The following is a 23815-nucleotide window of genomic DNA, read 5'->3' on the forward strand; positions in this document are numbered from 1 at the left end:
CCATCAGTGATGTATACCATCCAATTGGCATGATAGGATCCAACCGAAGCAATTCAGAAGGTTGTCATTGGCATCTTACTTAGAACTCTAACTCTAGATTGGAATCACACCTAACAATCAAAGGATTCAGACCTCCTAAGTCCACACTATAAATTTCTTGCATATAGTGAATTAATTACAACAATATTTTGTCACAATACCATCATGAGACACTTTATTGCATTGAAGCTTTTTGTTTGAAATGTCTACATGAAAACTAAAAGGCTTATTTAAAAATGAGGTACAATATTTTTCTTGAAGTGATTATGGGGAAGCTAATCAATCCTTGTGAATTGTGATGCACAGAACTCTGTTAATAGAACATTTAGATTTTAGAATCAATAGGAATTAACTAATCTGAAGGGTTATATCTGATTAAGGAAGAAGGGAATAGGCAACCTTGCAGTACAAAAAGCTGGTCCAGGTTGGGCTTAGTGTTTTAAAAGTAAAAGCACAACCAAAGCAACAGGGGTTCCTAGATCCCAGGGTGGGAGGCAAAAGGTAAAATGCAAACTAAGCAAAATGAGACAACAGTGCAACACTTAACAAAATAAACAAAAAGAAGAAAAAGGAAAAAAATTAATGTATAACAATATCAGAATAAGTGGGATTAAGACTGAGCTGAGTTGAGTTATGAATTTTTTATGAGTAATAGTATAATTTTATTAATTCAGAAACCAATTTAGAGTTGTAACTTCATACAACACCCCACGGAGAGGCACGAGCTGCAGTCCCACCTAGAAGCTTACAAGTAATCTAGGAATAAATTACATAAATCACAGCTGAGCCCAAAACAATCTTCCCTATTTACCCCTTGCTTGGCTAACACACCAGCCAAGCATCCGCTGATCTCCCCACCCACCGTATAGAAACCAACATGTTCCTTGTCAACCAATTAAATTTCTTCATTTCATTCTTGTAGCACCATATAACATCCTCAGTGTTTTTGAGCCAGTCCACCACCACCTTGGAGTCCCCTTCAATTATCAAATGCTCTACCCCCAACTGGTTTGCAAATTGCACCCCTTGTACAGCAGTAGATAGCGTCTCCAAATCCTAAAGGACCCAAGTAAACCAAAACAATCTGTCCACTCTCGTTCCTCATAACACCCCCCATTCCAGATAATCCTGGGTTATTCATGTTACTTCCATCAAAGTTCAGCTTCAGCAAGTCTTCCGCCAAAGTATTACCCTATGCAACACAGTCTTTCAGTTCCTAGCTGCTCCTTTTCTTGAAAAATTCTAGCATTCCTTTCTTCCCATAATGTCCAAAGTAGGGCAGCGCGAGCACATCTCCACATAATTCTCCCTCTTTTTGTAGGCCAAGAGAAAGTAGAATGGTCAAATACCATGCAAACTTCTGTTGATAAGCTCCAACTACTCCCAAACAACAAAAGTAACCAAGCCCATAGGTCTGCAGAAAATGGACAAGATATAAGTAGATGGTAACAATCCTCCCCATGAGCTCTATATTGGATACACCAGTTGGGAGAAATACAAAGGAAAGGTCTTCCCTTTCGCAAGTTATCTAGTGTGATTACTTTTCCATAGTATACTTCCCAACAACAAGCCATAATCTTTGGAGGAATTGGCCTGCACCAGATTTCCTTTGGCAGAAAGGATCCTTTGGGTCTAGGAGCCCACACCCTTTTGTCTGGCTAGGAGGGATCCAAGTAGACCTAATCAATGTTTTAAAAAATGATCCAGAACCGGAACTCTTCTAGCCACCGGTTTCCAGGTCGATAGTTCAACCATCCGATCCGAACGGACGGCACATTCTGACAAAATAAATTAAAAAATAAAAAAATAATTAAAATTTAAAAACGGCCAAAACCATTGAACGGGTCGAACAGGTCAATTGTTCAACCACCCAGGTCAATGGTTCGTTGACCGATTCAACGGTTTTTTGCCAGGGACCAAGTTTGGGGTAAAATAGAACCAACTGCCTGGATGGTTTCCAGGCCGAACGGTCCGACCATCCGGGTCAATGGCAGTTTGAAAACCATGGACCTAACTAAGGCAACAAAGCAAGTCAGAGAGGGATTCAATTTCATCATCTCTTAATCCCATACGAAACTCAAAGTTCCAATTAGGAGCCAATAGGTGTTCCCAAAGATGAGACAAATTTTGAGACCACCTCTTTTTTATACAAAGAAACAAAAAATAAGAAAGGGAAAAGGTCCTTTGGAGGGATGTTCCCTACCCAAATGTCCTCCCAAAAATGGACAGCATCGCCTGAACAAATTCCATACCTAATAAACCTAAGAAATTGAGGAAGGGTGTTATGAATGGCCTTCCAAGGTGCCACCAAGTTAGCCTGCCTTGATACCAGCATCCCACCCATTCTCTAAACTCCCATGAATGCTTCCCACCACCTCATATCAAAGCCTCTCGCTTTCCAATGGCCAATGCCACAACCATTTCCCTAATAAGGCTTGATTTTTTGAAACCACCCTCCCTAGTCCCAAACCCCCTCTTCTTTATTTCTACAAACAATTTCCCATTTAACCAAATGATCATTTTTTTCCTTGTCCCAGCTCCCACAAGAAACCTCTCATCAACTTCTCCAACTTCTTAGCCTCCCTAGGTGGTATCCTAAAAATAGACAAGTGGGTAAGTTTGCCAATGTAGCTCTTATTAAGGTGATTCTCCCTCCGAAAGAGATGTAATTCCTCTTCCATGAAGCTAATCTCTTCTCAAACTTTTCTAGCACTGGGTTCAAAATCTACTCTCCCTAGGATTTTCTCCTAATGGAAGCCCTAAGTAGGACATAGGCCAAGAAGAGATGAAACACTCAAGACACTCTGCTATAGCCTCAATCTCCCCATCCTCCAAGTTTATACCTGCTATGCAACTCTTCTCCCAATTTATTTTCAGATTAGATACTCTTTCAAAGCTTTTGATCAGCTCCTTTAGATTTGCTACCTTCTTGCTAATACCTCCTCCACAAAAAATATCAGGTCATCTATCAAACCTAAATTCTAAAAGAAATAACTAATTCCAAAATCTTTTATTAGCTTGATTGTTAGAGCAACATGTTATTAACATAAAGGTTCAAGTACTACATAGGTTTAACCGTTTAAGCTCTAAATGTCACTTATAACCTGTAATATACTAATTACCTATTCAAACATCAATCTCAAGATTTCTGTCAAAAACACAAAAGGCAACATAAGATATGCCTAGTTGTTCAGGTGAGACACCCCACAAAATAAGCCTTTCTTGTGAACCTAGGCACATCTTTTAAAATAGTTGCTAGGTTAAGCATGTCATGTCAAGGGCACTATGGAGGACAGCAAAGTTGAAGGATTAGTAGAGGTAATGAATCAAAGGGAAGACGTAAAAGCATGCAGGAAGATGTGAGAATGTAGGACGCCTTTGTTTTAAAGGATTGTACAAGAGTGTGATGACTGATTAGTTGCAGCTATGTAAATTTATTTCTTGTTGGTGTGTCTTGGTATTCTTATTTTGGCAGTGCCACATCTTGCATAGACACAGACATATAAGTTAGAATTCAACATGTGTTGAGGAGTCTGACTGGGAAAAACCAAAGAGCAAATGGCTTGCAGACATATCTATAAGAAAAAATATAAGCTATCAAGATAGTCCATCTTTTTTTGTGACATCCATCATTATATACCTATAAAAGGGTTCAAAATTTTATCTTTATTACTTAATAATGTTTTATGGGAAAAATGTAATCCGTTTTATGCATTAGCTATTCATTTTTGTAAATTAAGCAAGGAGAGAAAGGAAAATGTTGCATATAAGTCCCTCAAGAATCAACGGTGTTTCTTTGTTCCTTTTAGGATGTTGGTTGGGAGACACTTGATGGGATTATTTTGTTTTCGTTTCTGTTTAGTTGGTTAGGTTTTTGCTTGAGCACTATTGCTGTCAAGATTGATTGTGGGGTGTAGTTTTTGTGTTTTGTTTTGTTGGTTTATTTTCTTCACCTGGGAGGATGGGCATGGGGATCTCTTTCTTGTTTGGTTGAGTTGAAAGTTGTTGATAATTGGGTGGGATCGGAGTTCTCTTCTTTTCTCTCTCAGGTGACTTCTGGTCACTGATAACTCTGCATTTTGATGCCTTAAGGGCATCAATTCAGGGGTATTTTCGGCCTTAGAATAGTCAAGATGTGCATTTTTCCTAGTTAAATGCAATGTTGTGGCCTCTAAGGGTCTCTGTGCAAATTCTGGGGAAAACTGGAAAGTTTTCATGGCTGAAATGCAAATTTTGGGAAGCTAGTGGGAAGTCCAGCTGAGAGAGGGGGTGTTTTTGTGAAAAACTAAAAGCAAGAGGGTGCCTCCTAGCTGCTAAACCTAGTTTGGCACCCCTCCTACTGTATAAGCATGCTTCTCACGCCTTAGCAAACCCTAGGGCGCCTTTTAACCCATTCTTTTCACTCTTAACAAACCCTAGCCACCCCTAACTGCTAAATCATCACCTTCCATCCCTTCTAGTCTCCACCATCCATTCTAGGGCACTCTCTTTTTAGCATTCTAACCCTAGGAGCCACCTGACTTCTAATCTTCACCATTCAGCCTTTAGCCATTAAATCTCAGCCTTACATAATATTGGGTGCCTTCTCCTTTTCTTCTCAACCTTAGGATCACCCTAGAACCATCTTAACCCTTCATTCTAAACCCTATGGCACCCATATTTTTGCTAAAACCCAACTTCCACCCCCCTCTTTCTCTCTAATTCCAGTTATATCCACCCTTCTCTATAAAAAGGGTCCTAGGGGCCCTGTAGAAGGGGTTGGTCAACTCACCCAATTAACAAGACTAAGGTTTCTTGAGGATTTCAAGGGTTGTAGAAGGGGAGGACGCCCAGATCTTGTCAAGAGGGGTTCCTGCAAGCTGTTCAACCAATCTGCAACTACCGCCACTGGATCTAATCAACCATTCTTTTCTTTTCTTTATTTTCTTTTCTGTTATTTTTATTTCTGCAATCTTTTAGATTTAATTCTTGTCCTTTTCTCTGTTTTGCAGATCTGAATTCGTTCGGTTCAAGGCTAAGGTGTCTCGAGGGGTTCAAGGGTTGTAGAAAGGACAGACGCCTGGTTCTTGTCAGGAGGGGTTTCTCCAAGCTGTCTGGCCAATCTGCAGCTACCACCACCGGATCCGGATTCTGGATCGTTTTTTTTATTTATTTCTTTTATTTCCTTTGTTGATTTCCATACTTTATTAAATTCTAATTTTTATTTTAAATTCGAAACATTTAATTTCAGCAATAATAGATTATATTTTCTTATTTTCTGCAATTCTCGATTGTATTCTCTTGTCCGGATCTAAGTATATATTAATTTTTCACTTGCTTCCCTGTGGATATGACCCATTCTCACCCATTTACTACATTAGTAGTTGTTTGAGAAACGGTAAAAATTATAAATGTTTAATCTGGTGTTCTGGGGTGTTTAACAATGCGCTTCCGAAGACACTAGTCACCTTCAAAGTATTTCTTCTTTTTATTTTATTACCAAAAAAAAGAATCCATGATGTTGGAATCAGACACATGTCCAACATTGACATTTCATTCATTTAGAAGAGTCCATGCAAGTTGCAACATGTAATTTTGGGCATTAGAAGCTTTGATTTCCTCCAAGTATTGGATTTGGGGATAGGTGGTGGCAAGGTGCGGTTGGGTGACTGGATGTATAAAACCTCCTGTAAATTTTCAGTTCTAGTTAATGGAGGGGTTAAGGATTTTTTTCCCAGCAATAGAGGATTAAGACAAGGTGATCCACTCTCCATTCTTGTTTACACTTGTGGTAGATGTGTATAGTAGAATGATTTCTAAAACAGACAAGGAGGGGCTAATAAGTGGTTAGAGGATAGGTAGGAACAATGTCTCGATGACTCATCTTCAAATTGTTGATGATATTATCATTTTTCATGAGGGGAAAGATCTAGGGAGAGTGAAAATCTAAAAGGGTTTATTAAATCCTTTAAATCTTCTTTCAATCTGACAATCCTAGAGTGTTCCATGTCCTCTTGGCCCTTAGCCTACTTGGGTCTTCCTTTAGGTGCTAACCCAAAAGAATGTCAATTCTGGTATCCGATTGTGGAAAAGTTTGAAAAGAGATAGAAAACTTGGAAGAAGAGTTACATTTCATTAGGGGGTAGAGTGACCTTGATTAGGGCTACACTTTCCAGTTTTCCGATTTATTTTCTCTTTGTGTTCAGGATACCCTCAAGGGAAGCTAATAAACTAGAAAAGGTGATGAAGGATTTTTTGTGGGAGCTACGGGAAGCTAAGAAGGATCATCTAATTAGGTGGGAGATAGTAGAAGGAAGGAGGATTAGGATTAGGTAACCTAGTTCTTAAGAATGAAGCTCTATTAGGAAAGTAGCTATGGAGATGGCCATTGGAGAGAGAAAGTTTGTGGCACAAGGTGGTGAATAATATTCATAGCTATTCAGAAAATGATTGGGATATTGGGGTATCTTGACAAGCAACTCTTGCAACATCCTAGAAGGCCATATACATGGGATCCTTCCCCAATTCCTCAGATTGGTCAGGTAAGATGTTCTTTTTTGGGAAGACAATTGAGTGGGCAACCAACCCCTTAAAGACCTTTTTTCCCTCTCTTTACTCTCTTTCCCTTTATAAGAAAGAGTCAGTTTCCAAATTTATTTCCTCCCCAATTTCTCCTTTGGCCTTAAACTAGGATTTTGGGTTTCAATGAGGGTTACGTGATGATGAATCTACTTGTGTCTCAAAACCGTTGTTATCACTTGAGTCTACTTGCTTGGATCCTCCCAAACCTAACTTAAGAATTTGGACTCTAATCCGAAAGGCAACTTTACCTGCTCCTCCTTTTTCAAATCCCTTTGCTCTATTCCTGCACCCCAAGGTTTCCCGGTTAAAGAATTCTAGACTAGACCCATTCCCCCAAAGATTGTTGTTTTTTGTTTTTTTTTTTTTTTTTGATCAATAACAGTAAGATAGATTGTTGTTTTTTGTTGGGAAATCTACAATGGTAAGGTTAATACCTTTGAAAACCTACAAAGGAAGAGACCAAATTGGTATTTATCCCCTAATTGGTGTGTTCTTTGTAAAGCTCAAAAAGAGGACTGTTACCACTTACAAATCTCTTGCTCCTTTGTTGTAGCTTTATGGAATTGGATTTTTGTGTTGTTAGAGTGTAGTTGAAACCTGTCATTTGATATTAGCTCATTGTTTACTCCGTCTACATTTGAATAGCACACAAAGAGAGAGAATTATGTGAAAGTACACCAGAGCAGCTATCTTGTGGACTACTTGGGAAGAAAGGAACGCCAGAATTTTTTGTGAAAAGGAAAGAAGCTTTTCAGAAGTTAAAGATTGTATTTTGGCAAGGGCAATTTAGTGGCTAAAACATTGAACCTTTTTTATGTCTATTCCTTTGATGACCTATGGAGGAGCTAGTAAACAGTCGCTAATACTTCTATCAGGAATGTGGTATAATGGATGCCACCTGGGGAAGAGTTTATTAAGCTGAACTTTGATGGGAGTAGCCAAGGTAACCCTGGACCTTCAAGCATAAGAGTGTGATAGGCCCCGAATTAATTTTACGTATGCCAGGAAGGGGAAAGGTCAGCTTTCGGCCAAGGGGGGAAATAATTGAACATGGGGGAACTTATGGCCAGAGGGAATAAGGAGAGTTTTGTAGCATTTATAGCTTGTTAGTTGGGATTAAGAAGAGTAGCATTTATAGCTTGTCAGTTGGGAATAAGAAGAGTAGCATTTATAGCTTGTCAGTTGGGAATAAGAAGAGTGTGGGGCATTTATAAGTTGGCCAGCTAGGCATTTATTATGGAAGGCAGCTATGCTGTAAGATGTGTATAAGAAGAGGCTTTGGGGGATGGAGGAGACAGACTTTTGTTGAGAACAGAATTCTGAGAGTGCTTGGGAGAGCCGGCGGTCTCTCGAAGAACGGACCTACTATAAGTGGTCTTCTTTTCTTCTGAATGAATATCAGTTCCCTGTTGATGTACTAGTGGTTTTGATTATGTTGTGAGTCTGTGAACAGCGTATCAAATTTCTAGGTCATATCAGTGGTATCAGAGCACGTCTTTCCTCGGCCATGGTGACAGCTAAGGAAGTGGCATCGCAGGTGGAGGGTTTCGAAGAACGCCTGACTTCTCTGCATTCTGGATTTCGTTTGGTGAGGGATGGCTTACGCAATAAGTTTCAGCGACTCGATCCAGATAAGGTAGCTGCAGGACTTTCGAAGATCTCGTCCCTAGAGAACTCGGTACACTCTCTGGAAGGAGGTGTTCAAGATCTAGTGAGACGATTTGATTTGTTGTTTCAGCAACAGGCCTATTCAACTCCTTTGTTTGCAACCGACATTGCTCCTCCTTTAGTCACATCGAGTCATGCGGCTGACAAAGGGAAGAGTGCAGCTTTCCCGACATCTTCTTCAATGTCAGTGTCGGAACATACTTCTGATCCACTTCCTCAGAAGTTGGAGTTGCCCATTTTTATAGGGAAAATCCGGATGGCTGGCTTTTTCGCAAAGAGCGCTATTTTGAGATTAATGGCTTGCTTCCGGCAAAACGTCTATGGACGGCAGTGGTCTGTTTAGAGGGTGATGCACTGGCTTGGTATTATTGGGAGGATGGTAGGCGACCTTTTCGCAGTTGGACAGAATTCAAAGAACTCCTCCTTGAACGTTTCCGATCAACTTAGGAGAGAAACTTGCAGGAGCAGCTTCTATCATTACGTCAATCCACTACTATCAAGGAATATCGTCGCCATTTTGAGGTGCTTTCTGCCCCCTTACGTGACCTACCAGAATCAGTCCTTGAAGCAGCCTTTGTGAATGGGTTGCGCCCAGATATCCAGGCCGAACTCCGACAAATGGAACCCGTTGGGCTGACTAGAAAAATGGTTGCAGCCCAGAAAATTGAGGAAAAGAATCAGGCCTTATGGGCCTATCAATCAAGTTCATTTCCTCGTGGGCCCGCAGCGTCCCTCCCTGGAACCTAATTTAACTCACGGGTTTCGCAAGTGACTACTTCTGCTGTCACCCGACCTGCACGTGCCGCAATCCCACCTCCTTCTTCATCAGACCCTATTATTAAGGCCCCACCTCCTGCTTTCAAAAAGATGACTGACAAAGGAATGCAACAGAAATGTGTGAAGGGTCGATGCTTTCGTTGCGACGAAAAATACAGCCTAGGACATCGTTGTGCTCAGATATCACTTCAGATTTTATGGGTTCAAGATGATGTGGAGGAAATTGCTTCTGATGCGTCTAATTGGGACTGCACTTCCGGGGACACTGAAATTGCTTCAGCTCCAGAATCAGCCGCACTTTGTGTTTCGTCTCTTGTTGGGTTGTGTGCGACAAATTCCTTTAAGGTGCGTGGACTCATTTTGTCACGTAAGGTGGTCATATTGGTAGACTCGGGTGCATCCCACAACTTTATCTCTGAAACTTTAGTGGAAGAATTGAAATTACCCCGCACCCCTACACATGAATTTGGAGTTCAAATGGGAAATGGTGATGAGGTGAGAACTTTCGGAGTCTGCCGTCAGGTTTGCCTCAACTTACCCGAATTGGATGTCATTGCTGATTTCTTTCCCTTAAAGTTGGGTTCTAGGGATGTCATTCTTGGTTTTCCTTGGTTAGCATACCTCGGGGACTCAGTGATGAATTGGGGCAACATGTCTATGAAGCTCAATTTGGGAGGAGTCCGGGTAAAGTTGCAGGGCGACCCTTCTCTTTGTTCCTCTCAGGTATCTTTGCATGCTATGATGCGTAACTTACAACATGAGGGACAAGGGGTTTTGTTAGAATTAAAACAATTGCAGATAATGGATTCTCCGTTGAACTCTGTATTGCCTACATCCCCTCCAATCTCCGCTTTACTAGATGAGTTCAAAGATGTTTTTGACATGCCTACGGGCTTACCCCCTACACGGGCTACGGAACATGCTATTGTCTTGCAAGAGGGCACTTCTCCTATCTCTGTTTGTCCTTACAGATATCCTCAATTCCATAAAGATGAAATTGAACGCCTTGTCTCTGAGATGATGGTTGCAGGTATTATTCAACCGAGTACTAGAACCTACTCGAGCCCGGTCCTTTTAGTCAAGAAGAAAGACGAAAGTTGCCGTTTTTGTGTGGATTATAGAGCCCTTAACCGTGCTACAGTTCCGAATAAATTCCCCATTCCGGTTATCGAAGAACTTCTCAATGAGCTCCATGGTGCTTCTATTTTTAGCAAAATTGATCTTAAATCGGGCTACCACCAGATTCGGGTCCGTAGTGAGGACATCCCCAAGACTGCATTTCGCACCCACGAGGGCCATTACGAATTCCTTGTCATGCTCTTCGGTCTCACCAATGCGCCCTCGACCTTCCAGTCATTAATGAATACGGTATTCCATGATTTCCTCCGTCGCTTTATGCTGGTATTTTTTTATGATATTCTGGTATACAATGCTTCCGAAGCTGCCCATTTGGATCACCTTCGACAGGTCTTCTCTGTATTGCGTGCCCACAGTCTCTTTGCCAACTCAAAGAAATGTATCTTTGCTCAGCCTAGCATTGAGTACCTGGGTCATGTTATTAGCGCGGCTGGTGTTTCTGCCGATCCTTCTAAAATACAGGCCATGGTTGACTGGCCTCAACCATCTTCACTTAAATCTCTTCGCGGTTTTCTGGGACTTACAAGCTATTATCGTCGTTTTGTGCGTAACTATAGTAAAATAGCTTGGCCATTGACGCAAGAGCTTAAAAAGGATGCTTTCTCATGGAATGTGGAGGCTGAGAATGCATTTCAGAAGTTAAAACGGGCTATGGCGACCGTACCTGTGTTGGCCCTTCCAGATTTTTCCCAGCCCTTCTTGATCGGGACGGATGCATCCGGTGTAGGTCTCGGGGCAGTATTAATGCAGAATAATTGGCCTATAGCTTTTTATAGCCACAAGCTTAGCCTGTCTGCACAGTCAAAATCTGTCTACAAGCGGGAATTAATGGCCATTGTCTTTGCCATTAAAAAATGGCGCCCCTATCTTCTTGGAAGACGCTTTATTGTTCAGACATACCAGCGTAGTCTCAAGTATTTGTTGGAGCAACGGATTGTTGAAGGTGAGCATCATAAGTGGCTTCTTAAGCTTATGAATTATGACTTTGAGATTCAGTGCAAACCGGGTGTCGATAATACCATGGCTGACGCCCTATCCAAAGTTCCTGCTGAAATGCACTTAAACTCTCTTACAGTCCCTATTTTCCTTGATTTTGATGACCTTAAGGAGCAAGTTGATGCTGATCCTTTCCTAGGCCCCATCAAGCATGCCATACCGCATGATCCGGCATCCTATCTCGCCTATTCTTTCATTGGAGAACACCTACGTTATCATGGTAAATTGGTTCTATCGGCTTCTTCCCCATTTATTCCCCTTACTGAAGGAGTTTCATTCGGGAGTTGTGGGAGGTCATGCAAGTATCCGCCGGACATACAGGTAAATAGCAGCTGAATTTTACTGGTGGGGGATCAAGCGTTCTGTCCAAGAGTTTGTGCAGGCTTGTGATGTGTGTCAACACAGTAAATATGAAGCCATGTCCCCTGTTGGCCTTTTACAACCTTTACCCGTACCTGAACAAATCTGGGAGGATATTGCTATGGACTTTATTGAGGATCTTCCTAAGTCAAAGGGGTTTGACACAATTATGGTGGTGGTCGATCGTCTCTCCAAGTATGCCCATTTTATCCCTTCTCAGCTCTCATAGTTGCTCAGGCCTTCCTGCACAACATAGTCCGTTTACATGGCATTGCCCGCTCGATTGTATCTGATCGTGATAAAGTCTTTATGAGCTTCTTATGGCGCGAGCTTTTTACCCTGCATGGTTCAAAATTGCGTCGTAGTTCAGCTTACCATCCTCGGACAGATGGACAGTCAGAGGTAGTTAATCATTGTTTGGAGACTTATTTGAGGTGCTTTGCGGCTGATTCCCCCTCCCGCTGGTCTTCTTGGATATCGTGGGCAGAATACAGTTATAATACCTCTTTTCACACTGCCACTAGCATAACACCTTTCAAGGTGGTTTATGGGCACGATCCTCCTCCATTAATCCGCTATGAGCTTGGCTCTACGGCTAATGTTGATGTTGAAGTTGTTCTCCTTCAGCGAGATGCAATACTTAGGGAGTTGCGTGCTCATCTACACCGTGCACAACAAAAGATGAAAGTCTCGACTGATGTGAGTCGTCGTGATGTTAATTTTGAGGTTGGAGATTCGGTTTATGTGCGAGTGCGACCTTATCGCCAACAGTCTCTAGCTCACCGAGCCAATGAAAAGCTTGCCCCTCGATTTTATGGACCATTTGCTATTGTGGAAAGAATTGGCGTTGTCACTTATAAACTTCAACTTCCTCCAGAGGCAAGGATTCATCCTGTTTTTCATGTCTCGCAACTCAAGAAGGCAATTGGCAATCATGTCTCTTCTCCTGTGGTTCCTTCCACTCTATCAACTGATATGGAAATGCTGGTGGAACCTGTGGCCGTTCCATTGGTAGGACCTGCCTGATTTTGAAGATTCATGGGAGCCTTTTGACTTACTTCGCGACCAATTTCCTCATTTCAACCTTGAGGACAAGGTTAGACTTTGGGCGGCGGGTAATGATAGGACCCCAATTAATTTTACGTATGCCAGAAAGGAGAAAGGTCAGCTTTCGGCCAAAGGGGGAAATAATTGAACATGGGGGAACTTATGGCTAGAGGGAATAAGGAGAGTTTTGTAGCATTTATAGCTTGTTAGTTGGGATTAAGAAGAGTAGCATTTATAGCTTGTCAGTTGGGATTAAGAAGAGTAGCATTTATAGCTTGTCAGTTGGGAATAAGAAGAGTGTGGGGCATTTATAAGTTGGCCAGCTGGGCATTTATTATGGAAGGCAGTTATGCTGTAAGATGTATATAAGAAGGGGCTTTGGGGGATGGAGGAGACAGACTTTTGTTGAGTACAGAATTCTGAGAGTGCTTGGGAGAGCCAGCGGTCTCTCGAAGAACCGACCTACTGTAAGTGATCTCCTTTTCTTCTGAATGAATATCAGTTCCCTGTTGATGTACTAGTGGTTTGGATTCTGCTGTGAGTCTGTGAACTGCATGTCAAATTTCTGGGTCATATCAGAGTGCTGAGAAATGAAGATAGTATCATATCTTTATTATTCAGGTCCTGTGGGTCTTGGAGACTCTATAAGGGCTGAACTGCTTGCTGCTGTACAAGGAAACCAGCTTGCCAACCAGCTAGGGATAGAGCATTTGCTTATTGAAGGGGAATCGATGGCTGACTCACTTGCTAACAAGGAATAATGACAACTAGAGTCCACTGGGTAGGCAGATCAGCAAACTCAATGGCTGACTCACTTGCTAAACAGGGAGTTTCTTAGGCTTCTTTATTTTGGGCTACCTTGTAACTCTGTTCATTTGAACTTGTAATTCTGTGATCAATCTTAAAGGAAAGGTCGCATCTCATGCCTTTCCTTGGGTTGCTTGTAACTCTTATCTATTGGATTAATAAAACTTTTACTCAATTTTCAAAAAAAAAGTAGCATTTTTCTGCCTAGTCTATGATGAACTTTTTTAATCAGTAACACTACTCAGTTTGAAAAAAAAAAATCAGTAACAATACTCGGATTTTATCAGTAGCAAAGAAGAATTCATTCAATAAATAAAGAACAAGTACAACAAGAGGTTGTGAATTACAAGAAAATTAGCATGAGCATAGTCTCTACCATCTCACCCCTTCCCCAATAATACAAACAGAAAATTAACGTGAGCAGTAACACTACTCAGATTTAATTAGGATCATATAAGAAAAGGTGGCTCCCAGCATTTCAAGGATTTTTATATAGAAGTCAGAAGATTAATACAAGAACAGTAGTAAGGAAAGGTCAGTGATCAGGTGGGCCAGTATATTTGCAGTGCGTTGGTATATTTGGATGGAATGAAACAGCAGAAAGTTTAAGGCAAAACTGGTAAGGAAACTGTGATTAAAGTGGAAAGAGCAGACATCAGGTGGGCCAATATATCCAAACTTTTTGAAGGGCTTACACTTGATCACTTTGAATCGCGAGAGAAACAGATTATTGGTGAAAGCTCCTAAGTATAAAAAAAAAAAAAAAAATTGTTAGATTAGGGTACATGTTATACATGGGCTGTTAGTGTCAAATTTTGTACATAACATTCCATCAGGTATGTAAAGGATTGTGAGGGTCCCTGTCCCTCTATTTAATACAAATCTTCATTTAATTACCCAAAATACAAAAACCCTAGACTTCAGCTCAATATTCACAAATCAATTCAAATGGCTATCCCAAGAATGTTAAATTTGGAATAACAAGGTACTGAAAAAGAAACCCAACATCAGTTAATTTATAAAAAAGCAGTACAGAGGTAAGTTGAATCAGAGAATTACTAACCATCTCTTTCTACATCTGAATCGTGATCATAGTCATAATCATAATCATCATACATGTCATAGTCTTCATCATAATCAATGCCATAATTTACTTTTCGAGGCATTTTCCTGAAAAAAAGAAAACAGAGAATGAAAAAGATAGATCCAATTAAATTTCCAATAAGCAAAATGAAAGGAGATACAACAAACCTACACAGTGAAACATCCTAATGGTCAATGCAACATACAACATATCCAGACTTATCAAGGTTTATTTGAACCATAAAAACCAGCATACCCTGAAGACTTGTGGAACAAAAAAGATTATTAAAAATCCCCTGTCAAGACAGTGATGAAGCTATTGACACTGAAAGCATCTTGAAGATGGTCTGTTGTCCATTTCCATGAGTTAAGCACTTATTATATGTGATGCAGGTAATTGCAGTGGCGAGCAGGAGTAATTTATTTTAATAAAGTAGCATCCCCATAATAATTCCCGGTCATGGCATGAAAAATAGGATTCACAGCTAAGGATTATTGCCTTTTCCATCTGAAAAGAAGTTGCACAGGAAGACTTCTCATGAAAGACACTGCCCATATACAGAGAAATGTCATCAGTTCCTAATTAATTTCATGTTTCATTTTTTTATAAGCAAAACAGAACTATTTATTTGGAACCAATAAGAATGGAAATGACACCATGCAAATACAAAACATGTTGCATAAACCCTCATTGGCCAAATAAGCTTTTGGGGAAAGTAATCTTTGATAGTCCACATGATATTTCAAGTCCTCATTGGGCAACCAAAGCACTCAACCAACATGCAATGGAGTTTATTGCTTTCCTATTCAATCTTTAAACATTTCTACCAATGAAACACAATTATAACAAAAGAGAATGCCAAAAAAGTGGAAGGAAACTAATGCCATACTTGGTTCAATTCTCATTCTTGTTCATTCTTGCCCAGAATGAGATTTTAGAATGGACAAGAATGGGGAAAATAAGAAAGTTTTGTTGTGATTTGTGAACTAAACTCTTTTTTCCAAAAAAAAAAAAAGAATTCTTTTTGTGACAAGAATGGAAATGACTTTGAACACATTTGATTACAATTTTCATTCTCAATCCTTTCTTTTGTCAACTAAAATAATATTTGGGCAGCAGTTAGGGGTGATCATTTGCAGCCCAGCCCAAAGGCCTGCCCCAACCTAGTTTGAAAACTTTTGGGCTTGGGCCTAGGTCGTGTTCAAATTGGACCAGGCCCAAACCCACATCATAAACAAGAATAGGTGTGTTAAATGAAAATTATTGTTATTAATGGTGGAAACCGCTGGAAATAAATTAAAAAAAAAGAAAAAGAATTAAAGTCTATCCCGTAACCAATTAGTGATTTGACCAGTTAGATCACTGGGTCATTGACTGAATCAACACTATCGCAAGTAAGCACTTTGGGGGGTGAAAATGACTAGGAAATCCGTTTAGGCAACATGTTGGCCAGACTATCTAATTTAACCACATACTGAAAACATTGATAATCACCTATTACATGGGTCACACACAAAACCTAATTTATGTGATTTTTTGAAGGGTAAAATGAAGGATTTCATTAAACAAAAACAAAGTTACAATATGAGAGGTGTCAAGGTGACACCTCAACAATACAATTCAGAAACAGACTAGAATACAGAGAACTGGTCGACATTACAAGCTTGGATTTCAAGAACATTCCAGAAGTTCTCCCAAATCTCCCCCAAACCTGATCAAACTCTGGAAGCACGAATACCCAGTTCGACACTAGCTTCCCAACCAAAGCCGCTAAAACTTCCATATCCTTGGACTTATTCTCAAACCACCTTTTATTTCTTTCATTCCGAATGACCCAACACATAGCAAATGGGATACACCTCCATACTATCCTTGTTTTCCTGCAGACATTGAATCTTGGCCAAGAAGATAACAATTCTGCTGAAGATCTTGGCTGAAATACTCTGACCCCAAGAAAGGAAGGAAGAAGATTTCCAAAATAATCTTGCAATATTAAACAAGTAGAACAAATGGCAATCTCTCCATCCAAACAGAACAGATAGCAGTAACTTGCCATATTGAAACCTCTGCTCTTCAGGTGATCTGAAGTTAGGATGCTGTCCAAAGCTACCAACCATGCAAAAGCTTCCACTCTAGGAGGAATAGGATTACCCCACACACCTTCCATTTGATCAGAGACCAGCTGATCCCTTACCAAAGCCAAATAAAAAGATTTAACAGTAAATTTTCCATCCCCGCTTTCTTTCCACCATAGCCCATCCCTTGAGAAAGCTGAAACATTTTCTGAAGTCTTTCCAGCAACTGTATACATTCTTCTAGAAGAATGTAAATAAGTGGTACAATGACAGGAATACCCTTGATCCATCTCCCACCTTAAAGCTAACAAATGCTCTAAGTTCTTGGTTGAAATGCATTTATTCCTTTCCAAACATGAACCCCATATGAATTTTACACCTCCCTCAATTCCCACCCAAACCTCACCACCCCATATTTCCCAACTACTACCCTCCTCCAAAGAGACTCCCTCTCCTTCTCCGACCAAAACCCCCATAACCATACCCAAGAGGGCCTTTTTAAAGATTATTACCCTTCTAAACCCCAGCCCACCTCTGTCCTTGGGTCTACACACCTTACCCCACTTTACTAAATGGAATTTCTTAGGACCCCCCACCTTTGTAATTGCATGATATAATCAGCCATTTTTTGTTATAAAGTGATAAAACGCATGAATTAGGAGAGGTGATAAAACACATAAACTAGGAGTGTATGTGTTTTATTACCCTATAACAAAAAATGGCTGACTATATCATGTACTAAAGGAAGTCATGTTCATTTTCACTAGACAGATTGGTCTACTTAAAAATGTGTTGGACAGCATCTTCAGTTCAGCCACCATTTGCACTATCTTGTAGTCATAAGGCATTGATGACCATCAATGAAATCCAAACTAGGAAAGAAGAAAATTTATAAGTTGTCTGAAACCAAGGAGGTTCAGACCTGTTTAGAAAACAAAGATGAAGAGAAGAGAAGAGAAGAGAAAGGAAGAAGAGAGGAGGAAGAGAGAATAGAAGAGAAAAGAGGGGTTCAGTCAGGCTTATTTTGCCGCCCCAAGTGATATTTAAAATAGGTCTTCAATAATAAGTGGTACAATGACAAGAATACCCCTGTCACTAGAAACAACAGAAAAGGCAAAGGAACATCTTGAGCAAACACACCCGGCTCACCACTCTCCCCCTTGAGGTGAAACTCTAGGGTAATAGGGGACATCTTCAAAGAAGGTGACATCCATAGATATAAATCTGGTTCTCGAGACAAGGTCATAACAACAATACCCATTTTGATTTTGTGCATACCCCAGGAAGATACATTTGGCAGCCTTAGGATCAATTTTTGAACAGGTAGGCCCAAGGATTTGGACAAAATAAGTGCAACCAAAGGTTTTGGGAAGAACAAAAAACTGCTCCTTATCAGGATATAACAAGTTAAAAGGAGCTTCATGTCCAAGACTCGTGATGGAATCCTATTAATGAGATAAACAACAGTAAGAATGGCATCCCCCTAGAAACGAATAGGAACATTAGTATTCAACATGATGCTTCTTGCAACTTCAAGGATGTGCCTATTTTTTCTCTCAGCAACACCATTCTGCTGAGGTGTATGAGGACAAGTGCTCTGATGAATCACTCCATGTTCAAGGAGATAAGAAGATAAGGGTTTTGCAAAATATTCTTTGGCATTATTAGATCTGAGATTTTTTATTTTAACCCCAAAATGAGTCAGAATCATTTGATGAAAAATGCGGGTCAAAGTGGGAATCTCATCCCAAGAGTGCATGAGGTAAGCACATGAAAACCGAGAGTGGTCATCAACAAACAATAGAAAGTATTTGTACCCACCCATAGCAGGAATATGATAGGGCCCCCAAGCATCAGTATGCTCAATTTCAAAAGGAAAAAAAAAATTATTCTATTACTTTGTGAATAAGTTGATCTACAATGCTTTGCCAACTCACAACTCTCACACTTCAAACTGGACACTTGGATTGGCTCAAATAAATTAGGAAAAAAAACTCCTTAAAGACCCAAAAGATAGATGACCCAATCAACCAAAGCATAATCTGACTCATAGACTGTGATACAAAAGACTTCCCAGCTAATTGATCAAAAAAAAAGACTTCCCAACTTCTTTACTCTTCCCAGGTGGATGTTCAAGCAAGTAGATCACATTCGTCTCACGGCCAGTCCCAATCACCTTCCTTGTAGCCAGATCCTAGAAAACACAATAATCAGGGAAAAAGGTCACAGAACAGTTCTGGTGTTTAGTGATAGTACTGACGGAAAGCAGAACCGAGAATAAAGAAATAGCAACAGAGACATTGATGTCTCCCTTGCCTAAAATAGGGACAAGAGAGCCATTAGCAATAGACACTTTTGTCTCTACCATAGGACAAGCAATAGAAATAAGGAAGATAAATTGGTCATATGATCAGATGCACCTGAATCTACAATCCAAAAATGGCTAGTGTTACCTGGGGTAGAGGCATGAAAGGAAGTGGCCTTTGTACCTGATTGAGCAAAAGCAGAAGTGGACAGAGGAGTAGAATGAGACTGTCCAAAGAAGCAAACTTCACTCTCCAGTTGAGATAAACCAGCCATAACAGCAACCAATGCATCAAGAGAACTGGATCTAGTATTGGGTGTGGATGAAGCTCCTGTGGTTATAGTTGCATTAGCATTTCCTTTCTTGTTCCTAAGTCTTTCTGGAATTAGTTGAGGATGAAGCTTCCAACAAGTGTCCTTAGTATGTTTTGGCTTCTTACAGTAGTCACAAAACGCATCCCTCTTTCCATCCTTCTTTACATCCCTCTTCTTATCACACCTCCAGTTGAGATAAACCAGCCATAACAGCAACCAATGCATCAAGAGAACTGGATCTAGTATTGGGTGTGGATGAAGCTCCTGTGGTTATAGTTGCATTAGCATTTCCTTTCTTGTTCCTAAGTCTTTCTGGAATTAGTTGAGGATGAAGCTTCCAACAAGTGTCCTTAGTATGTTTTGGCTTCTTACAGTAGTCACAAAACGCATCCCTCTTTCCATCCTTCTTTACATCCCTCTTCTTATCACACCACCAATCTTTGGTTTTATGGCTGCTAAAGCTGATTTCATAGATGGAATTTGTAACATAACTTTTCTTCTACTTTCCTCACTATGTACCAAAGAGTAAACTTGAGATAAAGAGACACTATCTCTAGTGAGAAGTTGTTGTCTTGCGATGTCATAGTCAGAGTTTAGCCCAGCCAAGAATTCAAACACTATTTTTCTCAACTAATTTCCTATATGTGGCAACATCTTTCTGGATCTCCCACTCAATAGTCTCAAGATGATCAATCTCATACCACAATGATTTCAAGGTGGAGAAATAAACTAACACAGGTTTCTCTCCCTGTTAAGATTATTCACCTCAATTTTCAGTTCGTAGGTTCTAACAACATTAAGGGGCTAAGAATAGGCTTCTTTCATATTGTCCCAAATTTCCTTAGTTGTCTTTGCCCAAAGAAAGTTTCTACTGATATGAGGCTGCATGGAGTTGCATAACCAAGTCATAACCAAATAATTTTCTTGGACCCATTTAGCAAGGGATAGGTCCTTCTGTGTTGGTTTCTTTGTGTCTCCCATCACATACCCCAGCTTTCCCCTCCCTCCAATAGCCATCACGGCAGATTGGGCCCATTCCAAATAGTTTGTTCCATCAAACTTGACTGTAGTAATCTGAAATGAACTGATGTCAATAGAGTTTCCAGATCCTACAAGTCCTCCATTTGGTTTGTTCTCATATCTAGCAATTTCTATGTTGAAATGGACAAAGGATATTCATTGAATGGAGAGAACAGCACTGTCCAAACTCCTTTTCCAAACAGAAATTCCTAGTACTGTCCAACAGCACCCAGAGAAAATAAAAAGGATTCAGAGGCCTTTTTATGAACACAAGGTGGGCAGTAGAGGTGACCAATACTGTCAAAACAATACAGTGCAGAAGAACAGTCCGTAAAGAAGCATTAAAACAATCCTAGAGAACATCCGAACAGCTGTACTGATTCCAGAAAAATTTCAGATGCTTAACAGTCCAAAAAAGTATGAAAAACAACCCAGAAAATACTGGGCACCACTCTCAATCTCTGATTTAAGCTCTAAATCAGAAACCAACCTGTTTTCTCCGATTCTTCCTGGTCACCGTACAGCTCTCCAAGTATTCTGAACCTTGGGCACCTTCTTCAATCTCTAATGACCTCCAAGAACCAGGCGAATCAAGCTGAAACTTCCAGCCCTGGAAATACTCTCATGTAGTCGGTTAGACTACACCTACATGAGAGCCCTAACCAGTTATAGGCCTGCTTTGATACCAAGTTTTCTGAAACCAAGGAGGTTCAGACCTGTTTAGAAAACAGAAAAGAAAACAGAGATGATGAGAAGAGAAGAGAAGAGGAAGAGAGAATAGAAGAGAAAAGAGGGATTCGGTCAGGCTTAGTTTGCCGCCCCAAGTGATATTTAAAATAGGTCTTCAATAATAAGTGGTACAATGACAGGAATACCCCTGTCACTAGAAACAACAGAAAAGAGTATTCTAACAGTATAAAAACATATGAACAAGTGGGGGACCACAAGCTGGTCAACCATTTTCTCTACACTATACAAATTGTATCTTCATTATCATCTACGTTATCCTATAAATAGAATAGATCATTGATGACCATCAAATGATGGACTCCAATCCCTCTATCTATGCCAAAATTATGGAACAGGAAGTATTTGTGACTAACTCTCTACCGTCTCAAAATAGCATTCCTTTTGTTGAATTTCCACGCTAAAACTGTTATTCTTATTCTCATTTATAAGCAATCAATATAACAGTACTTTGTTTCAGTGACAATAGCTGATGCATATTTCCCTTTGGACTCATCCTCTAGCAGGGTTCTTTGGCACTCACATCTCAGAGTTCAAGATCTGTCAAATACAGAGAACAATTTGATGGAACATCTGAGAAAGCTAGTTTTGGAAGCAACCCAGGTTCAATCCAACAACATCAATTTCTAGAAAGTAACATAGAATTCACATCAGCTTATTCAAAATTGCACAAACAACAGAAAGGTTCAAATAATGGAAGCTCAGTTTCAACAAATCCCAGCAGTTTCCCTCAAGGTTCTCAAACTCTTACAACTCTTACACCCATTCAGTATGACTCAAAGAAATTTGGAAATTGCAACAAGGGAACTAGCCCTTAGAATCAAACTCAAATTCAGGGAAGCAGAGCGCATAATCTTTGGCTTTGAGCTCCCAAACAAGTGATGACGATGGGTATAAGAAACCAAATACCTCGGTTCATGGATGTAACTGCAAGGGGTGAGAAGGGTTCAACTTTTTTGGGCTGTGTTGTAATTTGTAATTCCTGTCACTTGCTCCAAATTCAGTAGATATATATCAAAGAAATGAGTATAATATAAAAATAAGAATACAAAATAAAAAATTATAAAATGGCCAAGAAAGGGGTGGGAAGAGTTCAACTTTTTTGGGCTGTGTTGTAATTTGTAATTCCTGTCACTTGCTCCAAATTCAGTAGATATGGAGTACGAACATTACTTATTGCTTATTCAGTGAACTAATCATACTAACCACCCAAAACAATAGCAGTGCTCCAAATTAAATAAGCAAACGTTCTTTCCCTGTCATTCCTTCCTGTGAAAATGAAGGAGAAAGAAATCATGCTATCTCGTTTGCTTATGAAGAAATAGAATTTATGACCAGTAGACTTTCTGATAATAATAGCTCTTCTTTTTTCCTTGTCATTCCTTCCCGTTTGATGTTTTCGTGAGGCAAAGCTAGGATTAAACCAAACAAGCATAAAGGACTATAACACAGAGCAATGCGCATTGAGCTTCAACAGCATATCCCTCTTTCACTCATTTATTTTCTACAAATAGTCACAATGAAAATTACCAATTTCTTGTTGACCATGAGGCCAACCCTTTTATCAGATAAAAAGCTTAAATATTTCAAGAGAATAAGAGGAAAAAGAGAGAAGGGATGAAGAGGCATACGCAAAAATTTGAGAAAAATTAATAGAGATGATGACTCAGGTACCAGAGATCATCAGCATCAGCGGCGGAGAGCTTTACCAATGAAGAGAGAAGACATCATTGCGAGAAAACGCCGTGAGATTCGAAAATTTTGCTGGAGATAGATTTCTTTTGTGCTGCGGTCTTTACTGATTTTTCGCTAATAGCCCATTTCCCATTCTGAAAAAAATGAGGCTCTTTCTTACCCAATATGAATTTTTGTGCTGTAGTATCCACTGCTTTCACCGATTAATGTCCTAAATGGGAAAAAAACAAATTAGATGAACAGAGATCAGACATAACCTCGCAATCTAATGGAGAGAGAAGGAGAGGGAGAGAGATCGCTCCTAGCATAACGCGGGAGAGAGATCGTTATTACCATGCTCGAAGACTTCCGTGAATAGAGAGAGTGAGAAGAGGGGAGAAAGGCAGAAAGCAGATTGTATAACAGAATAAAGTCGAAGATTGGAAGCTTGTAGTACGATTATTATTTGTGATGCAAATATATATGATTTTGAGAAAATTTCATATTAGTACCCTGTAGTAGGGGGTGATCATGGGCCGGGCTTTGCCTCCGTAACAACGGGCTTAGGATAGGCCTGGGCCCGACCCGGCCCATATTATGAGTTTAAAAATATAAGCCTAGGCCCGGGTCGGGCTGGGCCAAGATTCCAGGTCTAATTATAGCATTCTAGTTCTATAATTAAATAATTGTATTTTTTTCACTTATTATCGAAGAGATTATTATACCCTTTAAGAAACTTTAAATTTAATATCAAGATAAAAGCTTTTAACATAAAAGAAATTAAATAATTATACCTTGTAATTTATAAGTTTTAATTGGTCGTTAGTATGCTAAAAATGATAATCTTAATAAACCAATTCTTCTATCAACAAAAAATCAACCTATAACCTATATATAACTGTAAACATCTCTATAAGGGGCTCCAGCTTACATTCGACTCTTACAAATAAAAAGTGAAATAAAAAAGATATTAGCAAATTAAGAAAAATAGTTCAAATTAATACAAATAAATAAGTAATAAAATATGGAAAATGGTTTCAATTTTACCCAAAACTTGAAATCACTCTAAACTTCAGAGTTATCTTCATCAATGGAGTCTTCATCCCTAGAAGATTCGACTTTTGGTGAGAGAGAGAGAGAGAGATTGGGTAGTGGTTTTGTGAAATTGGTGAAAGAAAGAGAGAGCTGAGAAGATTAGGGTTTA

At 39.8% G+C, this 23815-nt stretch overlaps 2 protein-coding genes across 17 annotated transcripts in view; both read right to left on the reverse strand.

The window, feature by feature from the left end:
- Positions 1-23092, reverse strand: part of LOC148846481 (Translation elongation factor EF1A/initiation factor IF2gamma family protein) — a 79850-nt gene extending 56758 nt beyond the window's left edge. For 3 of the 15 annotated variants that reach the window (XM_088954600.1, XM_088954593.1, XM_088954607.1), the window contains exons 1-4: positions 22966-23092; positions 22569-22843; positions 14732-15023; positions 14456-14562 (exon numbers count right to left, since the gene is read on the reverse strand). In XM_088954600.1, coding sequence (XP_088810726.1) covers positions 14456-14558 — 103 coding nt within the window. In that variant the 5' untranslated portion in view covers positions 14559-14562; positions 14732-15023; positions 22569-22843; positions 22966-23092. Of the gene's footprint in view, positions 1-14455; positions 14563-14731; positions 15024-20680; positions 20907-22568; positions 22844-22965 lie in introns of all 15 variants that reach the window. The other 12 variants (XM_088954604.1, XM_088954597.1, XM_088954601.1 and 9 more) reach the window with 8 other exon arrangements.
- LOC148846482 (uncharacterized) lies at positions 18422-20561 on the reverse strand. Of its 2 annotated transcripts, none has more exons than XM_088954610.1 (2): positions 19041-20561; positions 18422-18745 (listed from the first exon to the last, which is right to left on the reverse strand). In XM_088954610.1, the coding sequence occupies exons 1-2, from the start codon at positions 19393-19395 to the stop codon at positions 18708-18710; spliced, it is 393 nt and encodes a 130-aa protein (XP_088810736.1). In that variant the 5' UTR covers positions 19396-20561; the 3' UTR covers positions 18422-18707. The 2 variants fall into 2 exon arrangements, with proteins under 2 accessions (XP_088810736.1, XP_088810735.1); XM_088954609.1 differs by having other exon boundaries at positions 18578-18745; positions 19005-19521.
- Positions 23093-23815: the final 723 nt, after the last annotated feature.

This window comes from Nelumbo lutea, chromosome 7 (assembly GCF_056320005.1).
Source record: "Nelumbo lutea isolate HS-2025 chromosome 7, American lotus-T2T, whole genome shotgun sequence".
Lineage (NCBI taxonomy): Eukaryota > Viridiplantae > Streptophyta > Magnoliopsida > Proteales > Nelumbonaceae > Nelumbo > Nelumbo lutea.

Bases quoted from the DNA above. Each gene is read 5' to 3' on its own strand.
- LOC148846482 (XM_088954609.1), bottom strand. From the start codon at position 19,395: ATGCATTGGTTGCTGTTATGGCTGGTTTATCTCAACTGGAGGTGTGAT. The intron at 18,746-19,004 runs GTAACACTAGCC...TGTGTTTTCTAG, and splicing joins CTTTCATGCCTCTACCCCAG to GATCTGGCTACAAGGAAGGT.